This window comes from Melopsittacus undulatus, chromosome 6 (assembly GCF_012275295.1).
Source record: "Melopsittacus undulatus isolate bMelUnd1 chromosome 6, bMelUnd1.mat.Z, whole genome shotgun sequence".
Lineage (NCBI taxonomy): Eukaryota > Metazoa > Chordata > Aves > Psittaciformes > Psittaculidae > Melopsittacus > Melopsittacus undulatus.
The window spans coordinates 47,566,624-47,592,125 of NC_047532.1; the positions used below are offsets into that span (position 1 = coordinate 47,566,624).

At 48.7% G+C, this 25,502-nt stretch overlaps 2 protein-coding genes across 5 annotated transcripts; one reads left to right on the forward strand and one right to left on the reverse strand.

Moving 5' to 3' along the window:
* Positions 1-2,867, forward strand: SLC51A (solute carrier family 51 member A). Of its 2 annotated transcripts, none has more exons than XM_005142337.3 (9): positions 1-309; positions 487-581; positions 930-1,084; positions 1,199-1,272; positions 1,351-1,509; positions 1,642-1,753; positions 1,872-2,018; positions 2,162-2,267; positions 2,384-2,867. In XM_005142337.3, exons 1-9 carry the CDS (start codon positions 275-277, stop codon positions 2,518-2,520), a joined length of 1,020 nt encoding a protein of 339 aa, XP_005142394.1. In that variant the 5' UTR covers positions 1-274; the 3' UTR covers positions 2,521-2,867. The 2 variants fall into 2 exon arrangements, with proteins under 2 accessions (XP_005142394.1, XP_030898906.1); XM_031043046.2 differs by having other exon boundaries at positions 2,162-2,293; positions 2,384-2,521.
* Positions 2,868-4,688: 1,821 nt separating this feature from the next.
* Positions 4,689-24,382, reverse strand: PCYT1A (phosphate cytidylyltransferase 1A, choline). 3 transcript variants are annotated; one of them, XM_034063613.1, is made up of 10 exons: positions 24,266-24,382; positions 21,109-21,205; positions 17,622-17,762; positions 14,712-14,811; positions 12,920-13,036; positions 10,892-11,043; positions 10,024-10,102; positions 9,111-9,253; positions 7,850-8,038; positions 4,689-7,271 (listed from the first exon to the last, which is right to left on the reverse strand). In XM_034063613.1, exons 3-10 carry the CDS (start codon positions 17,736-17,738, stop codon positions 7,065-7,067), a joined length of 1,104 nt encoding a protein of 367 aa, XP_033919504.1. In that variant the 5' UTR covers positions 17,739-17,762; positions 21,109-21,205; positions 24,266-24,382; the 3' UTR covers positions 4,689-7,064. The 3 variants fall into 3 exon arrangements, with proteins under 3 accessions (XP_033919504.1, XP_033919505.1, XP_033919506.1); XM_034063614.1 differs by lacking the exon at positions 21,109-21,205 and having other exon boundaries at positions 24,266-24,306; XM_034063615.1 differs by lacking the exons at positions 21,109-21,205; positions 24,266-24,382 and adding an exon at positions 17,856-17,875.
* Positions 24,383-25,502: the final 1,120 nt, after the last annotated feature.

The following is a 25,502-nucleotide window of genomic DNA, read 5'->3' on the forward strand; positions in this document are numbered from 1 at the left end:
CGTGCTGCCCGAGGGGTGCACGAGCAGGGTAACGACAGCACGGGTGCCCGGTGCCCCGGGGCCGCGCAGGCGCGCTGGCATGGGTGATGTCCCCGTGCCGAGGCACGCCGGGTCGGTAACCGAGCGGCCGAGGGCACGGCAATGGGCGCGGGCAGCGGCGGAGCCTGCTGGTTAAACTGGAACGGGGAGCGGCGTCCTCCCCGCGGTCCCTGCCCTGGGACTCTGACCCCGAGGCAGGCGGTGCTGGGACAGAGCCACGGAGAAGCAGAGCAGGATGGACACCGCCATGGAGCTGGCAGACGACCCTAGGTGGGTGCTGGGACCTTAGCGCTGCTTTGCGGCCTGGCAAATCCAGCCTTTTTTGGAAAGATTTGGGTTATTCGCTCTGTAAAGGAACGGAGGTGCTTGTGGGTGCAGCGAGCCAGCCAGGGGACCGCGGGGACCCTGCGGGGATGGGTCCATGCGGCTGTCCCCTTCCCTCCGCAGGTTCCCCCGCCCACTGGTGGAGATGCTGATGAGGAACTTCAGCGTGCCGGCAGCATGCTTCTCCCTGCCTCCCACCTCCCGGCACCTGCTGCAGCGTAGGTCTGGGGACGTGGGGAACCCTCCTTTTGCCACTGGCAGAGTAGGGCAGGGAAGAAAGAGGCAGGGTGGATGTGGATAGTGCAGGCAGGGGGCAGCCCTGAGGAGGGGGAGGCAGCAGGGTGCTGCCAGGGCCTCAGCTTCTCACCCCATAGCCCTGCCTGCAGGGATGGGGCAGCGCCAGGGCAGGAGATAGGGGAGCAGCGGGGCAGAAGCACCAGGTCCAGCATGGCCAGAAGGATGCAGCAAGGGGTTTCCCAAACCTGTGGAGTGGTTGGTCATGCGGCAGTGGTGGCCCCAGGGGGGACTGGAGGGGACAGAGCTGGTTTCTCATCCCTCCTCTGCAGAGCTGGACATGGCCCAACTCGCCATCATGGGTCTCGCCACCATCATGACCCTGCTGTCACTCGCAATCTTTGTGGAAGAGGTTTTCTACCTCATCCGCAAGATCCGCTGCCCCATCAAGATGAAGACCCTCTGCTGGAGCAGCTCAGCCCCTACGGTGAGCTGAGGAGTGAGGGTGGTGGGGGCATCACCCAGGGGGCCAGGGCCACCCAAGGGCTGCCCACCCACAGGAGTGGGGAGCAGCAGTGTGCCAAGCTTGTGTCTGCCCCAGGTTGTGTCTGTGGTCAGCTGCTTTGGGCTGTGGATCCCACGCTCCATGATGGTGGTGGAAATGGCTACCACATCGTGAGTATCACCTACCCCAGAGCAGCGGCACCAGCGAGCCCACAGGGCTTGAGCTGCCTTCCTCCTCCTCCTTCACAGGTACTTTGCTGTCTGCTTCTACCTTCTGATGCTGGTCATGGTCGAGGGCTTCGGGGGGAAGGAGGCAGTGCTCAGCACCCTGAAGGATGTGCCCATGGTTGTCAGCACTGGGCCCTGCTGCTGCTGCTGCCCCTGCCTGCCCCGAATCACCATGAGCAGGCAAGGGAGAGCTGGGGTAACCCCTTGCCCCTGGAGAGGGCTTTCACACCCCCTACTGCTGGGGTGAAAGAGAAGCCCCTGGGACAGGGTCTGGGGACCTCAGGGTGCTAATGGTCTCTCTTGCTGTGCCAGGAGAAAGCTTAAGCTGCTGATGCTGGGGACTTTCCAGTACACCTTCTGCAGGGCAGTTGCTGTCTTCCTGGGGCTGGTGCTAGCCACCGATGGGAACTACAACCCTGCTGATGTGAGTGCCAGGGCAGAGAGGTGGGCAGGGTGACACCCTTGATGGAGAGCCTCCCCCAGCCCTTGCCTTGCCCAGCAGCTCTTTCAGCCCAGGTGTGTTTCTGTGTGTCCCCACCTAGATCTCAGCGGAGAGCGTGGCCCTCTGGATCAACACCGTGGTCGGTGCTTCCACACTCTTTGGGCTGTGGGCCCTGGGCATCCTCTTCCGGCAGGCCCGGCTGCACCTGACTGAGCAGAACATCAAGGCCAAGTTTGCCTGTTTCCAGGTGAGCTCCCATCCTGCCTGGCTCCATGCAAGCATGAAGGGGGTAGGGGGGAGATGGGGCAGGCTGTTGGAGAGTGGTGAAGGTGAAGGGCAGGAGCCTGGCAGTGGTGCAGCCTGCACCACCTCACGTGTTGGTGGTTGTAGATCCTCCTCCTCCTGACGGCACTGCAGCCCGCCATCTTCAGCATCCTGGCCAACAATGGCAGCATTGCCTGCTCGCCGCCCTTCTCCTCCAAGGCCAGGTCACAGCGTAAGTCAGGAGACGGTGGAGCAGTGGTACGTGCTCCTGGCTGAGCGCCTCCATTGCACATGGGGAATGGGCCTGGTGGATGAAGGCTGCTTCAAACAACCCTTCTCCTTTTCCAGAGATGAACGTGCAGCTGCTGATCCCGCAAACCTTCATCTTGGCAGTGGTGACGCGGATATACTACCGCAAACAGGATGACAAGCCGGGCTATCAGCCTGTCACCTTCATGCCCACAGGCACCAGCACCAAGGCATGAGCAGGAGGGAGCAGCTGGGCTGCCAAGGGGCAGAATGAGATGAGGGGCTGTTCTGCCTGTACAACCATCTCCTCCTCCTCCAATCCTGGGGAGCTACTGGCAGCAGAGGAGGCAGAGGGGAGAAGAACATCTTGGCATGGGGTGAAAGGGTCCAAAACCTGAAAGCCATGAGCCAAAGGGATCTGTGAAGCTGCCTCCAGCCTGGGGGTCTCTTATCTGGCACTGAATAAAGACAAGTTTGTAACTGAGGCTTGCGCTGGTGACTGGGCTCAGACTGTCTCCTGCCCAGGCTGGTTGGGAGATGATTCCACACAGAGAGAAGACAATGGAGCCCAGACCAGCACAGCCATGGCACGGGGCTGTCACAGGGTGTTCAACTCCCTGCTGTAACACTGACCTCTGGGTGCTGCTCGCTGGGGTTCAAGGCAATGCCAGGGCAGCAACATTTTCTTCTGCGACCTCTGGTTGGGCCTGGCCTGTTCCTGAGAGCACAGTGGGAGCATCCACATCTGCCAGCCTGGGGCCAGGCAAAGGAAGAAGCCCTGAAGCACCTGCACTGAAGCATTGCTTAAGATGGCAGGTGAGGAGGCCACAACAGGAGCTGGCCATGTTAGGATGGCAGAAGGGATCTAGCACACAGTGAGTAAAATGACTTGGCATTTATTTGGCTAAACATAAAAGCCAAACACCCAACTCAAGAAAAAGCTAGTAAGATACATAGTGTGCACAGAGATCCATATGGAGAAACCACCACAGCAAACACTGACTGGGAAGAACCAGCTTAAAGCAACTGCTGCTGCAGGGCTGAGGTGACAGCAGGACTGGGTGATGCAGCATGGTCCAGAGGTGACAGCAGGACTTGGTGATGCAGCATAGCTGGAAGTGGGCAGCAGATGCCAGATCATCTGTACTAAGATCAGGGCCTGCTGCAGGGCACCACCAAAGCTTCCCCTGAACTGCATCCTGGTGTCCTGCCACTGTAATACCCCCAGAGCAACCTCTTGGGGAAGCAGTCAAAAAGCCCAAGCTCCCAACTTTTATTGATTCATTCTGGGGAAAAAAAAGCAGATTTTCTGTTCCATGAGAAGGGGGGAAAAGTGACTCAGAGCTTTCTGCAGGTGGCTGTGTACAAAGTGAAACTGCTCAGCTGTAAGATGCACTGGTGTTTTTTTATGAGATTGTCAAATTTGACAGTCTCCAGGCAACAGTACATGGCCTTTACCAACATGGCTTTCTAGGCAGCAGCAGAAGCACTGGGACCAAGCAATCTCATGGCTTTGCCAAGAAGCAACACACAGGGAAGAGCAAAATATGGGACATGTTTCCCTCAATCAGACAACCAGACCCAGCTCCTTACCTGAGGCAGGTAGGAAACCCAACCCACACCTTTACACCAGGGAGCCGTTGGCAGCAAGAAGCTCACCCTGAGGACCAGGGGCAAAACATGGGGTCAGTCCCACCAAAGTCAACACTACTTCCAGGTGTACTTGGTGCTCTAGCACCTGCCTCTGGTTACAAGAGCCAGACTGCACTATAAAGTCCTCCATAAAATGTACAAAATCATTTCAGTACAGGTGCATGCCATACTTTTCCCAAGAGGTTAAAAGCCTTCTACAACTGTAAGCAGCATGCTGTTAAAAGTACCATGCTCTTCATTTCTTGCTTCTACCAGCATCCTTGGCACCTTCCCACTTTGCTCTGCTGCTGCTGCTGTTCTTTGCCATCAGAAAATCCTCTCCCAGGGGCTGGTTGCTGGTGCCAACAGCCTCACCCCCACATCTGTACAGTAACGGAGGTAGGGCTTTCTTGCAGAAGTCAGTGCCTCTGGATTTTGCAGCACCAAACTCAACACATTCTTCAATGCATGCTAGTAAAGACTTATTTTTCCACTCTACCTCTTGACTCCAAACTCAATTCCAGCATGCTTCTTCTGGGTACTTCTTCTGAGGAGTGGGATGAGTTAAGGGTATGCAGGACAGCCCTGGGAAGCAGCACTGGCTACATCTGTGGATAACAAGATATTCTGGAGAAGTTGGCTCATGTGTTTTGCCCAAAGATCAAACTCTGTCCTGTTGCTCAGAAGACAGGGCAGTGCTGGAGATGAGGCTGGTCCAGCAATCCATAAGGAAACAAAAAATACAAAGGGGGGGAAAAAAATGAGACTAATCTGGGATTTGAGGTTCCAATTTAATTTAAGTGCAAGGAGGAAGCAGGGATTATTGGTTACAAGAAACAGCTCTGTTATCCCAAACTATATGTAAAACCATAGCTGGCTTCTCACCAAGTACCCCAGGTTTTGCAGAGAGACTGAGAAATACATTAAGGTCTCTGCAGAACAAATCATCATCCAAAACACCATTGTTACCTGAATTTACAGAACACTGTTGCATAACTTGTGTTTAAAACAGTAGTAAGGCTCTAGAGCAGCCTGGCCTTTGTGATCTGGCTTGGGAAAGCAACACAACACCCATACTGAAGGAAGGGTAAGGAAGGGAAGGTGGGGAAGATGAGGGAAGAGAGAATGTAGGTGATATAAAGCAAGTGCTCTACCACTCATAAACTAGGGGATTCACAACTGGCTTGTACCAAGTGGCAATTATTTGCTCCTTAATAGCAAAAAAATCCACAGCAGCCAACCACGCTCCCAGAGCCGTGCACATCCCTGCTGAGAAGTCTGAAGCGGCAGATAAGAATCCCCAAAATACACTTCCAGATACCAGCTCTGACCTCAACAGAAGCGCAGTCTCTGTCAAGCCCTCTGGGCAGCAGGACAAAGGATCAGCAAGATGAAAGCTGGAAAGAAGCAGCAGCCTGCTCCCACCACAGGGCCACTGCATCCCTGGAAGCATCGCATCGTGCAGAGCCTGTGGGAGCACTTGACGATTTCCCTCCTTGCACCCACTGCTTTGCAAGCACCAAATCCCACTCGAAAAACTTCCCTGCAGTGTTCCTGACCAGCTCTGAGCTGTCCTGTACTCCCAGCATTTCAGGATACAGGCAACTCTGCCCAGCAGCTCCACCCAGAGACAATGCATATCACAGGCAAACCTGAACAGAAAAGGAAGCAGGAACTTTGCAGCTAGGTGACAGCAAGTCCAGTTCCTCCCGTGCTCACCTCAAGGACAGAGTACACTGACCTGCTCTGCACAAGCATGCAGCATGGGGAAGGTAACTGCCCGCGGAGAGTCGCAGGCCCCAAAGCTCAGTGTTTATTACAGACGTGACAGCAGCACAACCTGCACCACAAACAAGCAGATTACATATTTAAAGTGTTAAAAAGTTGCAGCTCTCTGATCCTCTTTCTGGCCTTCCCCAAGGAGTGGAGTAAGCAGGCACCGATTTGTGCATTTATTATGCAAGCCAGGTAACTGTCACATGGGACCACGACCCTTTACTGGGGTAAATCATGCCCTTCATCTGTCCAGCTGCACAAGCCAACATGGGCAGCAAACTGGCTGTACAAATTCATGTTCTGTCCTTATAGCAGCAACTTCATGGCACCAGTGTAAAGGACTGCTTCAGCCCTTAGAGCACAGCAACTGAAACACAAACGCACAGAGCACAGTCTTGAGGTGCCATTTGGACAGACAGTAAAACTTATTACACACCAGAGACTGGGACAAGGAACTTCTCAAAGGAGTACACACATTCATTTCCTACCCGGGCTCTCACACACCTGAGGAAATGCACAGACAAGTGCCCTGAAGCAAAGATTAATTCTCTCCAACAGCAACTGAGGGCTGTATTTTAGCTCAAGAGTTAGCAGTCTTGTTAAGATTAGCTGTAAAGGCCTTTCTCCTGAAGCCACTGTACAATTTGGAACTGCGAATGCTGTGTGCTTATGGGGTGTGTGACTCTATGGTGCTGTGAGTTCCTCCAGGGTGTAACTCCTGTGTGCTAAGCTGGTAGCCCCCTACTCAGCACATCTTTATTATGACATTCTGGGAAGCTCAGCTAAGGGGCACATGAGCACTACAGCATCTGCTGGATAGATTCCTATGGGCTCCAGTGCAGCAGAGATGTCCCTATTTCCTAGAGGCCTCTTTACACCACCACCTCCTGCATGTTCTCAAGATCATGCTGATTGAGGAACTGAGGGGTCTTTCATTTGGCAGTGGCACAGATACTGACTGCCTGGGGGGCGGGGGGGAATAAGACAGAGGAACTGAAACAAAGAAGAGACACATGGGTCTTCCCACTCTCCCTCTTGCCTGGAGGCTTAACAAGGGAAAAGAAACCAAAACAAAACCCAGGCTTGAGTGCTATTCTTTGCCCTTTAAAAGTATTTTCTAAAATATAAAAACGATCTTCCCCCTGGAAACTAGAATGTAAACAATAAAAATGGGATTTGGGGAGGAGAAGGGAGAGGAGGGTCGAATGTGCTTCCAGGCAGCAGCCCTTGCTAAGAGCAACAGGGGCCTCCAATGCCCTGTGCTCACCATCAGCCCTGTTCCTATGGCTCTCTCGCTCACTTAGAGTTCCCCAAGTGGGTTCAGACTTAGGATGCAGCGGTTAGCGCTTCACAGCAAATCCCGGCTGGTAGCTTAATCCTCTTCATCCTCACTGATGTCATAGGTGACTGCAGACTCGTTCCTGGAGCGGTTGGCTGGCGAGGAGGGAGGAGTCTTGGTTGAAAAGGGCCAGCGGAAGGAGGGAGATGGGGAGCGGTCGTGCGTGGGGCTACTGCTGGGACTCTGCTTTGGGCTGATGGCCTGCAGCATCCGGCCCTTGCCCTCCTTCAGCATGTGTTTCTAGTGACAGAAGGAGGGAGATAGTTAGCATGGCTGAAACAGCAATGGAAATGGATGATACCTACAGCTTGTGCAGCATTTTGGGTTGCTGCGTCCCTTCAATGCTTCATACAAGAGCAGAAAAAGCCCAAGCATTGCTCTAGACTTTGGAAAGCATATACAGTGCAATCATCACTGATCTTCTAGCACTTCGAACATGAAGTGCCTGTAATATTTACCCAGATGTACAGGACAGTCTGGCATAAAAAAGTAGCTTTAGACTCGTCCTAGACCAATGACAGTGACCACCAATCTCTTGGCTGCTCAGTGGCCTGTAGGACACAACCTGGAGTTTACAGGCTAGCTTATGGGATACAGGGATTTTTTGTACTACAATAATAACTCGCATTATCCAATTGGAAAAGGTGAAATCTCTCTGTAAACAGGCTGCCAAAGACTGGGACAAGCTGTCTGCAGACTGGCAGCACACTGAGCACTGCAACAAACTGTGAACCTTTGTTTGCAGACCCTGGGCTCCAGAAGCCCTGTAACAACTGCCAAGCTCTCCAAAATCCCCTTTTCCCAGAGCAGCTCCTTACCAATGCACCTTCTGGACCAAACATCTCCAGGAAATTGCCAATGAACTCCCGGGACTTCTCTTCCCACTTCTGAATGAGATCAATACTCTTCTCCTCCACTTTCTGGACAAATTCCTTTGACTTCTCCTCTACGTCCTTCACCCTCTTTTTCACCTTATCCACACGCTCCTGGAGGTGATATTTCTTCTCCTGTACAGTAAGCGTTGGATCAGAATACAGTTCAGCAGATCTGAGTAGTGACCACCTCTGCTCTGTGTTATTACACTGAACTGCTGCTTAAGACTCAGCATCTCCATTAGTCTTGTGACACTTCTCCTTCACCTCAGTGACACTTCTTCCCTAGACTAAATGGCAAACATAGCGGGGCTGTGAGATGCTTTGTGACAGGCGCTGGCACAGCACACAGTGTGAGACTAAATCCAGAGATTAGCACTACCTAATAGGAGTACATGGAAGAGGGAAATATTTATACAATATACCAATTAGATTCAAGTGACCTGCTGTAGGTCTTTCTGCGTATCATGATAGCACAAGTCTTTTTACTGGGTGTTTTAAAACAATGATAGAGTTACATGCCAAAGAGAGGCCAAACAGCCACTACCTCTCCAGTTTTGTTTTTGTATTTGATTGTATTAAAAAAAAAATAGGCATAGTATCTGAATGATAAAAATAAAACCCCAAAAACATTTATTACTTTACATCCAAAATCAGAGTGCCTCCTGCTTTGTATTCTGCTTGAGGACTAGAGCTGCTCAGCACAGGATCAGAGGATATCCTTCTCCCCTACCCAAGCACTGTAGCTCCTGAAAGAGCTCCAGGAAGGGAACAGTACAGCTAGAATGGGACCAGATTTCATCCTAATGAATGACTCTACCTTAGGAAGGTGGAAGAAGAGAGAGATGACACACAGCAGCTGCTGCCAAGAACAACGCACACTTCGTCCAACCCAAGAAAACACACATTTCACCATGTACCCTGTCTCCAGCTCTTTCAACAGGTAAAACATCACACAGATGTTTCTGACAATGGAGCAGTATTAGCAACACCCCGGGTCCTCTGGGTGAGTCCCTGAGGCAGTTTCAGGGGCAGAAGTAATTTTAATTTCTACTTCACAGACGGTAGTTTGGTGCATCTGGTTAGCTCTGCACATTGTTCCTTTACTGGCAAGTGTCTGTTTAGTGGTAGCACAATCCTGACTCTACATCTTCACACTCTCTAAGATTCTGCTTCACACAGCTTGTGGTGAGACACTGCAACTCACGTTTATGAAGCTGACATTAAGTTCCTTAGCTGTATAACCCCGCTGCAGGTTCCGTCTGGCATAAACATCATAGTCCCGCACAATCCTGGTGATGATATCAGATGTTGAGATCCCCTCAGTCCTCTGAGTTGGTGCAAACATGCCTAAAGTTGGGGAACAGGACTCAGGACAGCTGTAGCAAGACACATGGCAAAAGAGCTGCCACCACCTGTATTAGAGAATAATCTCGCCTGTCAAGAACTCACTTCCTAACTGCTCTCACACCACCACATCTTTGCCCTTGAATGCACGATACTAGGGTCCTCCTTTCTGGGACTATGAGGAAGATCTAAGTAAGACCAAAGCATCTCAAAACCCTGTCGAAATACAATGTCTTCTAATGAAAGGCTTTTCATGTTAGCCGATTTAAAAACTCCTAATTATAATCCACGGCATACAGAATAGTGTGACTACAAGGACAAGACAAGGAATCCTACAATTTTGAGGGTGAAAATATAACAAGCTCGGATGGGTGGGTTTGGATAGATCTAAATAAACTGCACCCCCCCCCCCCCCCAGAGTTTTACAGCAAAACAGCTAGAGAAGCCACTTTGCTGAGTTCATGAGATGCCACTTTGGGAGAATCTGTAAGCCAAACTTTAGTATTTTTTCAAAAGGTGTCTGTTAATTCAACCACAGTATCTAGACTGGAAGTAGGAATTAATGCTGGGCAATGCTTGGGCATGGACATGGGACATGGAACAGTCACCTATGAAGTAGGGCCCAAAGCTGGGCTTCTTCCCACCCTCTGGGCAGACCTTGTTCTCAGGAGAGCACTGCCACTTCCTCAGGCATAATCCTGACATATAGAGGCACAGAAGAAACTACAGCAGACCTCTGACAGGAAGCCCTGGAGAATCTGGCCCAGACCCACCTGCTTCTTTTATATGCTTATAAACATCATCACTGCCAGCAGAAGAATAGGGGATGTCATCGTGTGCAACAAAGTCGATCTGAAAATTAAGAAAGCAATGGAACTCAACATTTTATCCTGCTTTCTGCCAAAGGATGGTAACTTTTTGCTCAACACCTCAATGCAGGGGTGTGACAGAGAATAGCAAGATGCTTTCCTGTGTTAAAAAGCAACACAGCAGCCCCAAGTTCTCAATGGCAATTGCATAACAATTGTAAGCACACACCAGAGAGGAAAGGCTGGGACTAAGGACACAGCTGTTTCAAGCTCCACAGAGAAATGGCTTGTTAATGCTAAGAAGGTTAAAAAACTAAGCAGACTTCCCTGGAGACTCCTTCATGTCCCAAAGCAGTTCAATAGATGTTACAAACTCTTTTCACTTTGTCTTACTGACTGATAAAAGACTCTCAAGACAGCTTGCCTTACACAGCAGGAAAGCTGGTGTAAATCTGAGTTGCTCCTGCTGTAAGAAGAGTTGGACCAGACACCCTTCAGAAATCCCTTCCAACTCATGCTATCCTCTCCCTACTGTGCTTCACACCAGTCTATAACCAGCACCAACTTCTCCTGGAACAGCGAGAACCCTCTCAGGCTTTTTCACCATGCCACAATCTCTACCTTATTCTAACATTACCTGTCAGCTCAGCAGATGCTTCCATGCTTTCAAGAAGCCCACTTGATTCCCATAACCCCGTGAGTTTCCTATTTAAGGAGTTTCAACAGAAACATGTTGCTCAGGCAGAGGTCACCCCCATGGATAAATTCTTGCTATAAACAGCAAGCACAGAGGCTAATCAAAATGCAGAACAGATCAGATGTCACAAATTACCCTGTGCTCTGCCAGGAACTCGGGGGTAAGCGTCCATGGCGCATTTCTCACCACTTCATCCACATAGCGACAATGCTGCACAGCGTCATACCGCTCATTTTCATTCATTACTGTGAAGCCCTTGAAGTTATGGGTTAGCTCGTCACTGCAGACTGAAGAAACAGGCAGAGAAAAGTGAGCCTGAAGTACTTACCCCCATGCTTTACTGTACAAAGACCTTGCACACACTCCTGCTACACCAAGCAATGCCAGCCTGGTTTTGGTAGATTGATGGAGTACTCTGGCAGTTTCAAACCCAGCCCCAAAGCACCAAAGCCAGTGAGCAGTGCAGGGAGCTTAGCTTCTGAGCAATTCTAGGAAGGCTGTTTGGGGAATTTCTGCCCTAGATAGGTACCTACATGCCAAGCCCTCAAGCTCTGTAGAACTTTTAGCTAATACAGAAGACAACTCTCCTGTATGAAATAGCACCTGGGGACCTACTGGGCAGAAATCTGCTTTTTAAACTGTGGATGTCTCAGGCTTGGAAACTGAAGCCCATGAAAAAAGCCTACTGCCAAACCATCTGATTTCATAAAATACCATACCACAGTCTAGGTCTTGGAAAGCTGTATTAAAACAAAGGGTGAGTTCACAGCAAATCAAGTTAACTTATGTTTTATGAGAAATTAAAAGTAAAAACTCTTCAAAATCTGCAATGTAAGACATTGAGGAGGCAGTTTTATTTGGTTATCAAACTCAAAAGTAAACAAGGCATTAGCAGTCTCACTGGCACTGGATGTATTTACGCTCTGGAGAAACAGATGATAAAGAGCGGGTGAGATTGCTCCCGGCTTGGAGCTAATGTTCACTGGGCTGTTGCCTCTTGTCTCAGTTCCTGGGAGCAGTTCATTGCTCTCCACCTCCTCACTAGTCTCCCAAAGGCAGAGAACATGGTTACATACATTGCTACATTAGAACATTCATAGTTTGACCCTGTTTGAGGTACAACACTTAGGTACCTGGGGATATCTTTCCACCTGCAAGATTTCTAAACTCAGTGGATTTTGTAGGTTGGATCGACTATTTCAGCTCTACTCCCTCCCTTCCCCTTCCAGACACTACCATAGCACACACAAAAAATGCAGAAGTACCACTATAAAAATGCCCTCAGTGGTGACTGGTAAGGAAACAAACCACACAAAGACGTGATCATGCTATTGTGGGATCAGGGTTTCAATTTGCTTCAGGAAGCTAACAGTTGTTGAGAAAAGCAGTTAAAGGTATTCTCAACTCTGATACTTTAACATCATTAGGCATCCTGACCAGACAGTCAGTCTTTAAGGTGGGTTAAGTCATGGACACAAAGGCCAGTATACTACAGCAGCCAGAAAAAAGGATTTCTTTTTTCCCATGTTATATTCCTGAAGGAGGCCTGGCTGAAACAACTCTTCCAGATCCCTTCAGGCAGTCAAGCAGGATATTCCTGGCAGCACCTAAAGACCTTTGAATCTAACAGACAAAACAGGGAGCTTTTATTTGGAGAAATGGGGCCTCACTGACTTCCATGGCCATATGCCCAGAAAACTGTGATCTCCATGCTCCTAATGGCACCTGTTAGGGTTTAGCCACAAAAATCCCCAGCAAGGAGTTGGAGTAGGGAAGTGACATACACCGTGATACAGGTGACAAAAAGCTCAACTAGCCATGGAGGGACTGCTACTCATTCCTTAGCTGTCTAATTCAAGAGGCAGATGCTCAATCGTCCCTAATCTATTTTGACACTCAGATGTGCAACTCACCAGTATCTGTCACAGTGTGATCAAAACAATCTTTTTCTTACACACTCATTTTGTACAGGGTATCTTTCTGCAGACATACCCAACTCTCAACATAATTGCAGTAAGACTCCAACAACATGGCTGCACTGAGAGCTGCTTTATGGCCAGTGAGGCCATAAAGACAAAAACCCTACTATGCCATCTGCATGCATAACCACAGATGGAGGTAAACTGTACTATGACAGCCAAAGTCAACAAGGTCACTCCTTACCTCCAACAATGAGGTATGTGTTTGGGAAGAGGTTCTTTGCTTGCATCAAGGCCCGGGCATGTCCAGAGTGAAACAAATCAAATATTCCATCAGCATAAACTCTGACAGGGCGATTCACTGTGCCAAAGGGACAGAGAGACATTTGTGAGGATTCCTTCCTGCAGAAGCAGCTGCTGCTTGTGGCCACATTTGGGGCCTTCTAAAACTCCTGGGGATGTTGCAGAAAAGTGGCAGAATGCAGAGCTGTGGCCAGGAAAAGTTTGTAAAGAGCAATGGCTGGCACTCTGCCTTCCCACATGGAAACAAACGCAGCTCAGCTGAAATACAGCCATGTTCAAAGACAGACTCAAAGCCTACCACATATTCACTGGACCAAGCTGAATGGAGACTAAGTGAAAGCAAACCCTGAACATCTCCATCCTATGGAAATCTAAGCACAGCATTAAGTTTTCGCACAGCAGGGAGCTACCAGAGAGGAACTGGCCCAAATGTTCCCCACTGGCAGTCAGCATAACATCTCAAGAACATTGCAGCTTCCTCCTCTACAGCCACTGCCGCAGCTACCAGTCTGGCTGGGGGACCAGGCTGTTATAATTCCCCACCACTATCATCAGCTTCCTCAGACCATCAAGTGTAAACTCAACCCAAAAACTCAGCCTACTTAAGGAAAAAAAGGTAAGTTTGTTAAGCTCAAGCTAAACAGAGGAGTCACTCTGAGGACAGCCTCCTTCAATCCCTTTTCAGCAAATCCACCTCACTAAAGATGCCAGGAGGCTTTGGAGAGCTAAGGATCTGGAGATCTGAGATTGCAAAAGCCTTTATATGCCAGGGGAGGGCTGGTCCTGGCAGGCCTTTATGAAAGCACAATAATGTTCTGGAAACTGGCAGGAACATACTTCTCTTTTCCTCCATACCTGCAGCAGCTACAGTTCCTGAGCACAGGCATACACGGCAACAAGGAAGCATGCAGTGTATTTTAGTCTTAGCAGGCAGGAGAGCCACCACTACTGAAATCAGAGACCTTAGGCTGGCTCTAGAGATTTTCAGCTGGGAAATAAATGTGCATTGGATTTCCAGAACCTCTGCAAGAAACCACTGCCAGGTCTCATCAGCAGTCAGGTAGGCAGAAGTATAGCATTTTTATTGTCTCTGTAGACCCAACAGAGAGGCCAAATAACACAGCACTGTCTGCACACTCTGACAAGAGGGCAGCCATCCTTCAGGAGTCAGCCCTGCCTCTGCCTTCCTTTTAGACTTGCAAAGAGAACAGTTGCTCCCAGCCTGGCTTAGAGGGTTCTTGTTCTGGGGCTAGCCTACTGTGTTTAAGGACACTGACTTTAATTCAAAGCCAGCCTACAATGGGACATTCTGGAAAAAGCATGTATGTTAGTTTTGTCTGCCCTTTTCAAGTTTCAGACAAGATGACTTTTAAAGTGCTTAACTTTAAGCTGCTTCAAAGTAATACAGAAAAGTGTTCAGCTCTGATATTATTCTGTAGCTGCCAGTGGCACAGAAGAGCTAAACCAAAAAAACCTGTTTGCATCAGTCTTACCAGTGAAGGTATGGCTCCTCACACACATAAGCTCCAATTTCAGCAGTACTGGCAGACCAATTTCACATGGGGACAGCTACCTCATCACCAAAGCATTAACTAAATCACTGATCACAAACCTGGTCTGACACACGGGTTGGTTTGGTCTCAGAGATATCACAATCATACCTGTATCCCACCCCCAACATTTATACAATTCCCTTCCAGTCTGTTTTTTTTTTTGGTTTTTTTTTTACTTACAAGGTGTCCCTCTCATTGCTTCTTCATATGTTACTCTGATGTACGGCTTGCTGTCATCGATTTCCACTTCATCTGAGAACGGAGCCGGTTCCCTCAGTCCCTAAATAGCCAGAGAAGGTTACATGTGAGAATGCAAAGGTGAATGCAGTATCTGGCAGCAGCACTGCCACTGCAGTGTCCTAATCACCAAGTGACTTGCTATGTCTCACCATGCACAATTCAAACACATGTACTAAAAGACTATTGGTGTTAAACCTCAAAACACCCCTGCAGGGTGATTAGCCTGAGTTTAGAGAGAAACAGAGAGAGAAAAGTGGAGTTAAGATGGCAGTCACACTGGACCCAAGAAAACAGAAGGCTCAGATCTGCAGCTGGTAAACCAGACTTTTGACAAAGATCAGTTCACAGCAGCATAAGCCAAGCTTCATCAAACCCCACCGTAGCAGTGCCAGCTATGCCAACCCAGGCAAGACCATCACTTGGCTGTGCTTGAGTGCTTGTGCTGTGATGTACAAATTGTAGCAGTTCCTCGATTTGATTATATGAGCAAGCAGAAGAGCAATACCAACGGCAGCACCAATTCCCAGGGAACATGTGCATCATCACCCATTTCTGAGCCATACACAGTGAGAGACTGACCTCGATCTGTGGAATCTAAAACTGCTGCAGGCATCTACAACTGTAGATACTACAACTGAGTATCTACAACTGATGTGGGAAAACTCTTCTAATCTGCTAGCTTGTTTAATCAGCAGCTGAAGTACAGGTATAATTTCTGGTCTCCTCTGAAGTAAAACAAAACATCTGCCCCTCCCACAACAGAACAAACAGTCCCATTTCCTTCTAGCCAGAAGGTATGGGGCAGGAATGGATGTCTTTTTCTCAAGCCCAAAGACTAGGAAAATAGCTTGCAGATCATTACAGTAACACCTTCAAGCTGCAAAAAGCTAATGAACCATTTCCTCTCTGACCTCCTGTCCCATTGCAGCATCCTTCCATGGTGCTCAGCACCACTGCAATGAGAAAGACCACTGCTATTATTGCTAATGTCATTCCTTATTGCTAATGTCATTCCTCATTAGAGTGCTCAAAGTGAAGCTCACAGGTAAGGGACTACTGACCACTACATTCAAGCAAACTGATACTGCTGAAAATCTCCTGTAACTTACTGAGGCTCTAGTAACTGCAGTTCATGCACCACCTCCTCTACCAGGATCCTTACTGTTAGGTAATGCCTGTACGTGTCTGCTTTCATCACTGACATCATATCTGGGACTTGTGAATAAAACAGATTCTTTGCATTTGGTTGGCATATACCTGATATGGAACTAGGAATAAAAGCATAAAAAATCCAAAAACCCTATCAAAATTATCAGATGATCACAGAAAAATGTCCTCAAAAGGTCCTGCCAGAGTCTTGCCTTCCTCCCCAGCACCTAAAAGGGTCAGGACTCAACCTGATGTGCACGACAGGACAGGCTTATGCGTCAGCAGGCTTGCTACCACCATCTGCTGCGGAGCCCCGCTGCTCCAGGGGAACACTCTGCTAGCCAGCTGTTGAGCTGGGAGTGGTAAACGCTTCAAGGTAATGTCACAGTTAAGTGACACCATTACTCTTAGTATGATAAATAAAACTTACTCGAAAGAAAGAAGAAAAAATCTTTCCTCAGGAGGTCTGTGCTAGCTCTCTGACTAAAAACAGCCAGAAAGTTTAGAGAGTGGCTACATACTGTTTATTGTGTGCTGTTCATAGACAGATGCTTTCTTTCTAACACAGGACAGACACCAACCTGAAGAACAAGTAATTCCCATGGAATAACTTTCACACTTCTTCCTTAATCAAATACATGCACTGGGTCCTGACAACAGTCAAGGATATAAAGGCTCTGAGAGATAAGTCATGCAGCAACTTGAGCCTCCTTTCCCAGTGCTTGCCACCCCAGTTCTCAATGTTGGTGCTTCTCTTGCTTTGCTACCACCTGCCAAAAGCTCTGGGACAGGAGTGAAATACTCCTGAGAAGAGCAAAACACTGTTACTAAAGAGGAAAGCTGGAACACATCATCCTGTTTTGCCAAGGACTATGACCCCAGTGTGACGTGGCAGGGATGGTAGCTGGCTTTAGACATAGATAAGTAAAGAGCAATTAGAGCACACACGACACACAGGACAGATCGAGAAAGAGGGCAGAGAGGAGCTGTAAAAAGTCTATCATCACAATATTGTGGCAAGGACAAGTTAAAGTCAGCCCTTTACACTTGTTAACTGGCAAAGACCCCTTTTAGAAGAAACCCCAGTAGCTTTAGCTTCCTAGAGCTGGCCCAAGGTTGATCTAGACAGAGGAGTTTTCCTGAAGTACCAGCAAAGTACCAGCAACATAAATGCAGTCTCCTGCCAGACCAAGAGAATCAAAAGAGCAGTTACCTTCTGGGTGTTTCAGAGCGTGAACTCAATAGACTGCTTCTGCAGGTGCTTACAGACCCTCCCGCAGTTTCCTGACTTGAACAGGACTGCTTTCTGCAAGGTGCATGGGTTGTTACATGCTTGTTAGAAGTATTTCTCCCTCCTGCTGTGTTACTTAAGAAAACCCACTTGTGAGATATGAATGCTTACTTCTCCATGAATATCTATATTCCTGCCTATTCAGGTTCAGCTTAAGTGACTATGAACAAACTAGACACACCACAAAAGCAGCTTAGTGACACTTTCCTTAGGCCTAATTTAAGCCCACATTGTGAGTATGTTAGTATGAACAAAGGAAGATCTTAGACTGGCTTTGCAAGAAGGATAGCTGCTGTCATTTGCTTCCCTCCTACCCCCCTGCAGAAAAACCATCACATTTATCTTTCTGCTGTTACAAAGCAATGTCCTAATTGCGCAGGCACCTAAAGTTCCTATCTCCGCTTACTTACGAGTGAGCGCCAGGACATTTTTGCAGGGATTCCATCCAGCTCTGTTGCCCCATTGGGGCCAGATCCATCTTTTCTTCTCTTACGGGAATTCAGCCTGGAGGAGGTCGGCGGCTCCATCTTGCCAAGCACGGCCGGAAAGAACTGGAACAAAATGAAGGAGAAAGGGAGAAAAAACAGTAAAAATATTGCTCAGCTCTTCCGAAGCAGAATCAGTCAACAGCAGGCACAGCGTACAGAAGGTCAGTGCAAAAACACGGCCACCTAACAAGGGGCTCAGCCAGTTGTACTTGGCATCAGCTGCCAAGGCTTGACAAACAGTGCCTGGTGGGAATACTGAATCATTTAATGCAACTTGGAGCTGTTCTGCAGAGAGAAGTGTGCAGCAGCCAGCTGGCTGGAGAGAAACTCGAATAAGAGTTGCAATGTAAATTATAAATCATTACTACAGTGCTAATTATACTATTTTAGCATCTCAAAAGCAACCTAAGGATTAAGGCATGCCTAGTCTGTATTCAGCCCTCCCCTAGCTCTCATTTTGATGAATGCAAACACTCTTCTAACCTTCTGTGTCCCCTACCCACCCATCAAGACAGTTGGTGGGTGTGCTGCATCCCTGCACAATCCTGATGGGAGGAAGAAGCATGTTTAAGGAGCAGGGTAAGGGTGAGGGAAGGGGTGCAACCCATGGTCATAACTTCAATAACCATCCAGCTTGCTGTTTGCTTTTTTGCTTGTGTAAGACCAAGCTGCAGCTCCCCAGTGCGGATAGCTCACCTTGGGATGGCTGCCACTGTGCTGCCCTCTTGTTCCCTGTCCCCACTGCAGTGGTGACTCAGCTGCTGATATCACATTAGGGGCACACTTACTGCTGGCACTTTATGTACCAGGTTGTAATTAGCAGTGGTTCAGCTGAACTGCTTCTGTGATGAACTGACAGACCACCAGTCTGGGACAAAAATCATGACAGCTATCTGTGCTTCTGAGCTAGAGTCATTGCACCTTCCCAAAAGGGCCCTGAAGCATTAGGAAGCCTAGCACTCCATGCAGCTGAAGCAAAACTAAGGATTTATAGAAAGACATGGCAGCAAACACTCCCTTTTCAGCTGCTGCAGGAGTTAGAAATGGGTGCTCCATTTGCAAAGTTTATAACTAAAGAGCAGCATTATCTTTCTGGCTCACTTGAAGTATGGAGCTCTCCATGCAGCAGCTGGCAGTTCTGACCTGTTCCCGAGAGCAGCATGACCCCTTTGTCCAGGAATGATGCTTACGTGTGTGCCCCAACACCCTAATAATAAGAGCCGTGTGGAATTTAAAACGTCTCCCCACCCATATGTAGTGGGTGTGCTGGAACACGTTAGGTGGGGCAAGTAGGAGGTATGAGACAGGGCCAGATATCCCTGTGAACACCACCTCTTTTCTCAGCAGAGCGTTACTGCTGAGCATTCCTGCTTGGGACAAACTGGAACTGTCCTCAGTAAGGTCAACTGAGCAAAGCTCTACCGTTCAGCAACCAAGAAGGGTGGGCTTTGTGAAAGAGAGCTGTTAAGAATCAGATTTAGTGATCAGACTTACTGAAGTACAAATGACTCCAGGTTAAGGAACGTTCCTAAGTATGGAGTCAAATGCAGTTTAGTAATACGTGAACATACCAATCTCCCCACCATCAAGTACCTTAGGAACAGTGTTAAAACCAGACACAACTAAACTAGTTTTGGGGTAAATACATCTATCCCAGACAGCTCTGCTAGACCTAGCACAATGCACTGAGAACAGGAAAAGAGAATCTTAGGTGAGTGGGAAGCCAGAACAACATTGGGAAGAAGACAAAAATACTTCATAAACATTTAACTTTCAGGCAAGATTTGTGCTATAAATGCAGCAGCTTCCAGAGTGCCTCTGTGAAAACAAAGGGTATGAAACAAGCAATACCTAGGTTTTGCACCTGCCATCTTGCAAACACACTCTGTATCAGTCGTTTACTTCACCACCATGGTCCTAGCAGAAACAATCTAGCTCACAAAAAGCAGCAGGCCTCTGTCTCTGGTTTAAGTAACCCCAGCATTTGTGGAAACAGTGGGGAGAAACAGCAGCTGATTTTGTTATTTGGTCAAAATCATTTCACTGTGCTTCAAGTCACCTTTTGGTCTCCAAACACTTGCTTTCCTTCCCTTTGGAGAGAATTAAAAGGTCTGTTAAAGTGCTGAACACAGTCAATCAGAACCACTGTCCATCAAAACACTAAAAAGCCCTGGCAGAAGCTCTAGCGCTGAAGTACAGACATAGCAGCCTCCATGCACAAACAGATGAAGCTCTTCCCGGATTGGTTTGGCACATCAGAGCAACCAGACCTCTCCGCACACAACTACATAGTACTGAGTTATCACCAGCATCTCGCTGCTGGGTGCAGAGTTCACAGTTAGCCAAAGCAAGTTTCAGCACAGGGCAACACCATGCTTTATGCTGATGTACAGCACCACTGTCCGAACGTAGGAAAGATCTCCAACAGCTTCTTTCCACAACCAACTAGTTTCCCTCCACCCTAATTCACTTTTGCAGTTCTCACGGTATACCTAGTCAAATGATGACAAGCAATAGCTTAAGTGAACGGATTTTCTTTGCATCAAATAAACAGCAGTGGTCAGACAGCACCAGCCAGCCAGCACCAGCAACACCTGATGTACCAAAGGAGAAACCTGCTTCGGGGATGGAATAAATACGCTCTATCTGCTCTGATCTTACAGGCTAGATGTTACTGAAGGAACCTCTGCAGCATATGGAGAGCTGGGCTGGGCATCTCATGAGTGTCACAGCTCTGCTAATTGCTCAAATTAATGCAGAAATTAAACAACTTTATAATTCCTCTTTAAATGAGAGCTTTAAAACTTCTATCCTGTGGTTAACACATTAGCAGCACCAAACTTGTCTTCATTAAAAACTGGGAACACATTGTCTTTAAAAATAAACCATACCTTACTGCTACAAAGCTATCAATCTTAGAATGTTCCATTTTGGCCAAGAGACTAAAATAGCAGCCCAAACACTTACTAACAATGGGATGCAACATCTGTAGCTGAGCTCAACACATGAGCACACAGATTTGCTTCCCTAAATGCACAAAACACTGACTGTTCTAAAACTAATTACATTTACAGCAGATGGGGAAGGGGAAAGAGAACATAACTCTCAAAGCTCATTCTGAAAAAAAGCCAAGATAAACCCCAGGCATAACCAGAAGAAAGAGCCCTGCTATAAAATATTAACATTGTTCTAGTTTGTTTAAGGCATCACCCTCCTGCATTACCGAGTCTGTGCTGAATACCAGAAACTGCTTGTGAGGAGCAAGGCTGGAAGGGCTCCACTCAGGAAAGCCATAAGCAAATCTCTGCAGCACTTGACAAAACACGGGGGTTTACTTCCGAAACGTCTTTGGTGCATATCCTGTATCAAAGCAGCGCCTTGCACCACCTCAAGATGCCAGCTAGCTCACCTCAAGAGAGTTGTACCAGCTCGGCGAGGCCCAGCCGACTGCCAGATGGGAGGAGCTGCTCTCCCCGTCAAGGAGTCCCACTGAAATACAGCCACTTCTGCGAGGAAAAAAGGACAAGCATTGGTTTCCACAAAGGAAAAAAAAAAAAAAAAAAGGGAAAAGTAGGGAAAGAATTTACAGCTCCTCTAGGGTTAGTTAACTACACCATCATCTGAGCTGGAATTTAACAACAACACTAAAATTAACACTTCTGGCAGATGGAAAAGGTCAGAGTAGGTGTGGCAAACCTTCTTGTGAGCCAAAGCCTTATCTCACTGTCTGCATCTTCACCAACAGTCCTGATGTTTTGTTTAGCTTTGGAGGTGTCAGAGAACTGTGTGTCTCACACTACACTGGAGGAGTAGATAATTCCTGCATATTTCTGCACCCTAACCACACTGATGGAGTGAGGACCCGGCCCATCTGCATTCTTTTGTGTTCTCAGGTCCCAAGGAATTTATTGAAGAATATTATCTGTAAATCTACATGCAGTAGTGAGATTTCTGCTGCCACTGCTTTTCACTTACAGATTTACATGCCAAGGCAAAAACAATCCTGCTACTTAAATTCTAAAGCCTGTGCAAAACAAGACCTGGCTGCAAGAATTCCGTAAACACTCTGGCTCAAGGCTGCTGCATTTTCCACCCCAATCCAAGTCAGCACAAGACTGGCAGGCTGGACCAGCAAGGCCCCTTGACACCCACAGTTTCCAGGTTCTCCTATTGTCCTTCTGAACTTGGAAGGTGTTGGCACATCAGATGTGACTGTCACGTGCTGCTTTGCCTACAGGATCACTCCACGTTACAGGAGCAAGCTATTTCTCTTCTGCTGACTCATCTGCAGGCAAATACTACTAAACTTTGCACTCTGCCAGCTGTCTGCAGAGAACTGCCTTGACACACGGGCAGCACAAAAGTGAGAGCAAGTCCTGTCACTCAGGCAATTCCCCTGACAGGCTGTATAGTACCAAAAAGACCCTGCATTCCTCCATCAAGAGGAGAAGAGAATCCCCTTCCCCTTGTTCTCCCTCACCTCCAGGCCCAAGTTTAAGATTAACTTACTGGTGGGTATCCCTGTAGAGTCTGTTGTAAACAGAAAGACTCAGAAGGTTAATGACAGAAGACTCATCATCAATGCTTAAAAATCTTGCCCAGTCTCCAAGGCAACTTCATTCCCAGCCCAAGCTTGCCAGGCCCAGCTCTGCCCCAATCTTCAGAGTAGAAATATCTGCTTAAAAACTGACTGCTAATGGCTGCGTCCCAGCCTGCATCTGCTCTATCTACACAGCCTCAAGCACCTTTCTAAAGGTTACTGCAGGATCTGGTAGGCACATGCTTATAACATAGGTTGCTTCAGCTACTCTGGCTGAGCAAAAGCAGCTATCCTGCAGCATATTAATAGCCACATGAACATATAAAAGGGATTCTAGTTCAGCCAGTGCCTTACACTGGTACAATGGCATCCAGGTGCAGACCTTTGCTATACTTGCTGAAACAAACCCCCCAAACCTTGCATCCTCTGCTGATGCAGGCAGGTTGATAATATCTTTCCAAGCAGGTCCCAAGCAGAGAGATCTGGTACCTAAGTCCTGCAGCTGGTGAAAAGATGATGCTGTTCACCAACAAAGTCCCCAGTGTCTTAAGACAATTCTAATACCACAACTGAAAACCATGCAGCATGATCACCTAGGCAGAGCTGCTACAAAATATACACACAAAAGAGAACCTGGTTGCAAGACCTTCTCCATGAATTTGCAGCCATTCTGGGTATATGATAACCTGAGGCACTGAGTGTCCCAGCATGTGACAAAGCCTCTGCTGTGGCTAGCAAAGAAGAGGAGATTTTATGCAGAGTATCAGAGCAGATTCAGAGCCTACCCAGGGACAATAAAGTACAGGGATGAGTGGTCATTCTGTCCTGAGTTTTGTGTCAGGAGATTTTGTGTTGAGTTGCACGTATGATTTGTTTTTTTGGGTTTAATGGAGCCTTTTGCGACTGCAAGATGCAACCTCCTTTAGTAGGCTTACACATCAACACCAAGCCCTTGCTCCAACAATTATTTTTTTTGTGGCTTAACCCTACAGTAATTTCAAGATAATTATAATCTAAACCTTGAACCAGGAAACTTCCAAGTCATAAACTGAAATAATTATGTAAGTACAACAAATTCCTTCAGGAAATAAAGCACAGGTATCTGTCATCTGAATTTCAAAGCAAATACAGTGGCTGTGCTCAGGGGTCCAGGAGTTCTGCAGATAGAAACCCAGCACTACCTGCTTCTGATCACACGCTAGCCCCACACTTTGGACCTGGTGTTGCAAACGCACAGGGTGGGGACCGAGAAGACCACCTGCAGCATCCTGCCCCTCCCTCCACAGCGAGCAAGAGTCACTGAGGGGCATGGCAGCTCTCAGAATTCCAGCAGACTTTAATTACAAAACGATTAATCAGTGCAGCCAGGACTTTGGTGGACACAAAAAAGCGGGTTAGAGGACGTGTGCCTGCGCAGCACCTAGGTCACACCTTCCCTCTCCGCAGCCAGGGACACCTTTGTCATTCTGCTCCTCCCTCCCCTGCCCAGCCCTTGGCTTCATCCCCTGCGCCGGGGGATGTCGCCCACAGTCCCCATGCTCCAACCCGTCGGGGTGTACTCCCAAAGTTTCCTCTAGCATCTGCTACTGCCTCCTCTTGCCTGTCCCCACCGCAGCCCATCCAGCCGCCCCCCGAGCATCGTGTTCGGGCTCCAGCCTCTCCCTAAGTTCCTTCCAAGGAGGAGCAGCGCACCACAACCCTCCCCAGCAGACACTGCCCCCTTATCCAAAGCCAAGCACCCCACGTCCCTACCAAGCGGCACCTCCCAGAGCCCCCTTGCCCCACAGCGAGCCCAGGCAGGGCTGCTCCATGCCCGGCCACTAAACTGGAAAGAGGTCCCCACCGACGCCGCAGGGCACAGAGAGGAAGCCCCCACCTGCCTCCAGCCTCCACGACGGGCACTCCTCTGGTCCCACAGCAAGCACCGTGTCCTCTGCCCCCCGCCCCCCAGCGACAGACCCTGCAGCCACCCCAGAACCCCACGTCCCCCGGCCCGCTACATGCCACCGGTGCACACAGTCCCTACCAGCGAGCCGCCGTCCGCACGCTCCGCCGCCAAACCCGGCCCGGCCCCGCCGCTGGCCCCGCCCAGCTCCCGCCAACGCCAACGGGGCTGCGGGTGGAGCCGCTGCGTGTCGGCCCGGGACGGCAGGAAGGGACCGGCTGCGCCCCGGGAAGCCGCACCCGGGGAAACCGCGCCTGGAATCTCAGTTCCGGCTCACAACCACCCCCCCCCCCCCCCCCCCCCCGCGGCGTTGTGCTGGCCTCGTGGGTGTCGGATGCCCCAGGCTCGGACCGGGGGCCAGCAGCGGAAGAAGGGCCAGCAGAGATTTGCTGCTGCTACCCAGAACCTCGGCCTATTGTAAATTCAGGGGGTTGTGAAAGGAGGGAGCCAAGCACCCCTAGAGCAGCCCGGGCTGCTCTGGACCATGTTGGTATCGTGTAAGCACTATTTCCCACCAGAGAAAAAGGAGAGGAAGCCACGTTCAAACAAACATCACCGAGAAACAAGACTATGCTGCCTCCAGTGTTGTGAAGAGTGATTCTAAAAGATGCATCATAATTTGTTACTTCCCTGCTTCCCAAGCTGCATGGGTAGAGTGTGTTCTGGTCCCAACAGTCAGTGAGGGTAGGGTTCAGGATTCACCTTGCCCCACTTCAGCACTGTTAAAAGCTATTCACACCATTGAAATGGTTCAGCTGTTGGTCTGCTGGTCAGCAGGTTCTGCTGCTTGGTCAGCACAAAGAGAAAGGGCATCACCACTGAGCCACTCACTCCATCTTCCAACAGGCACCTGAGATGTGCTCTGATGGCACCTGCTCGCAGGAACTGACCTGTTCCTCTAACACTTGGCGAGATTAGAGGCTTCAGCACTCCCTTTTAGATATACAACAGCTGTTTCTACTGCTCTTTTCTGGAGTTCTAACAATTTGCACAAAACTAATGAGGAGTTACAACAGGGAGTTTAGTAGTCATGAGGTATGCAGGCTGGTGGCCTGACCTGATGTTCCAAATACCTTGTCTCCCTATAAGTTAATACCATCTCATGTGACACAGCTGGGATTCACAGCCCAATTGTTATGGGAGTCACAGGAACAAATTTGGATAACCAGAATAAGAGGTCAGCTTTACAGGTTAATTTACAGAGAATCCTCAGAAAATGCTCATCTGAGAAGAACAGACAAATCATCCAGGCTAGTGCATCTTGTAGAGTGGAAGGAGAAATAGTGGAAATGGCAAGGGTCAACCCAAGGAGAGGAAA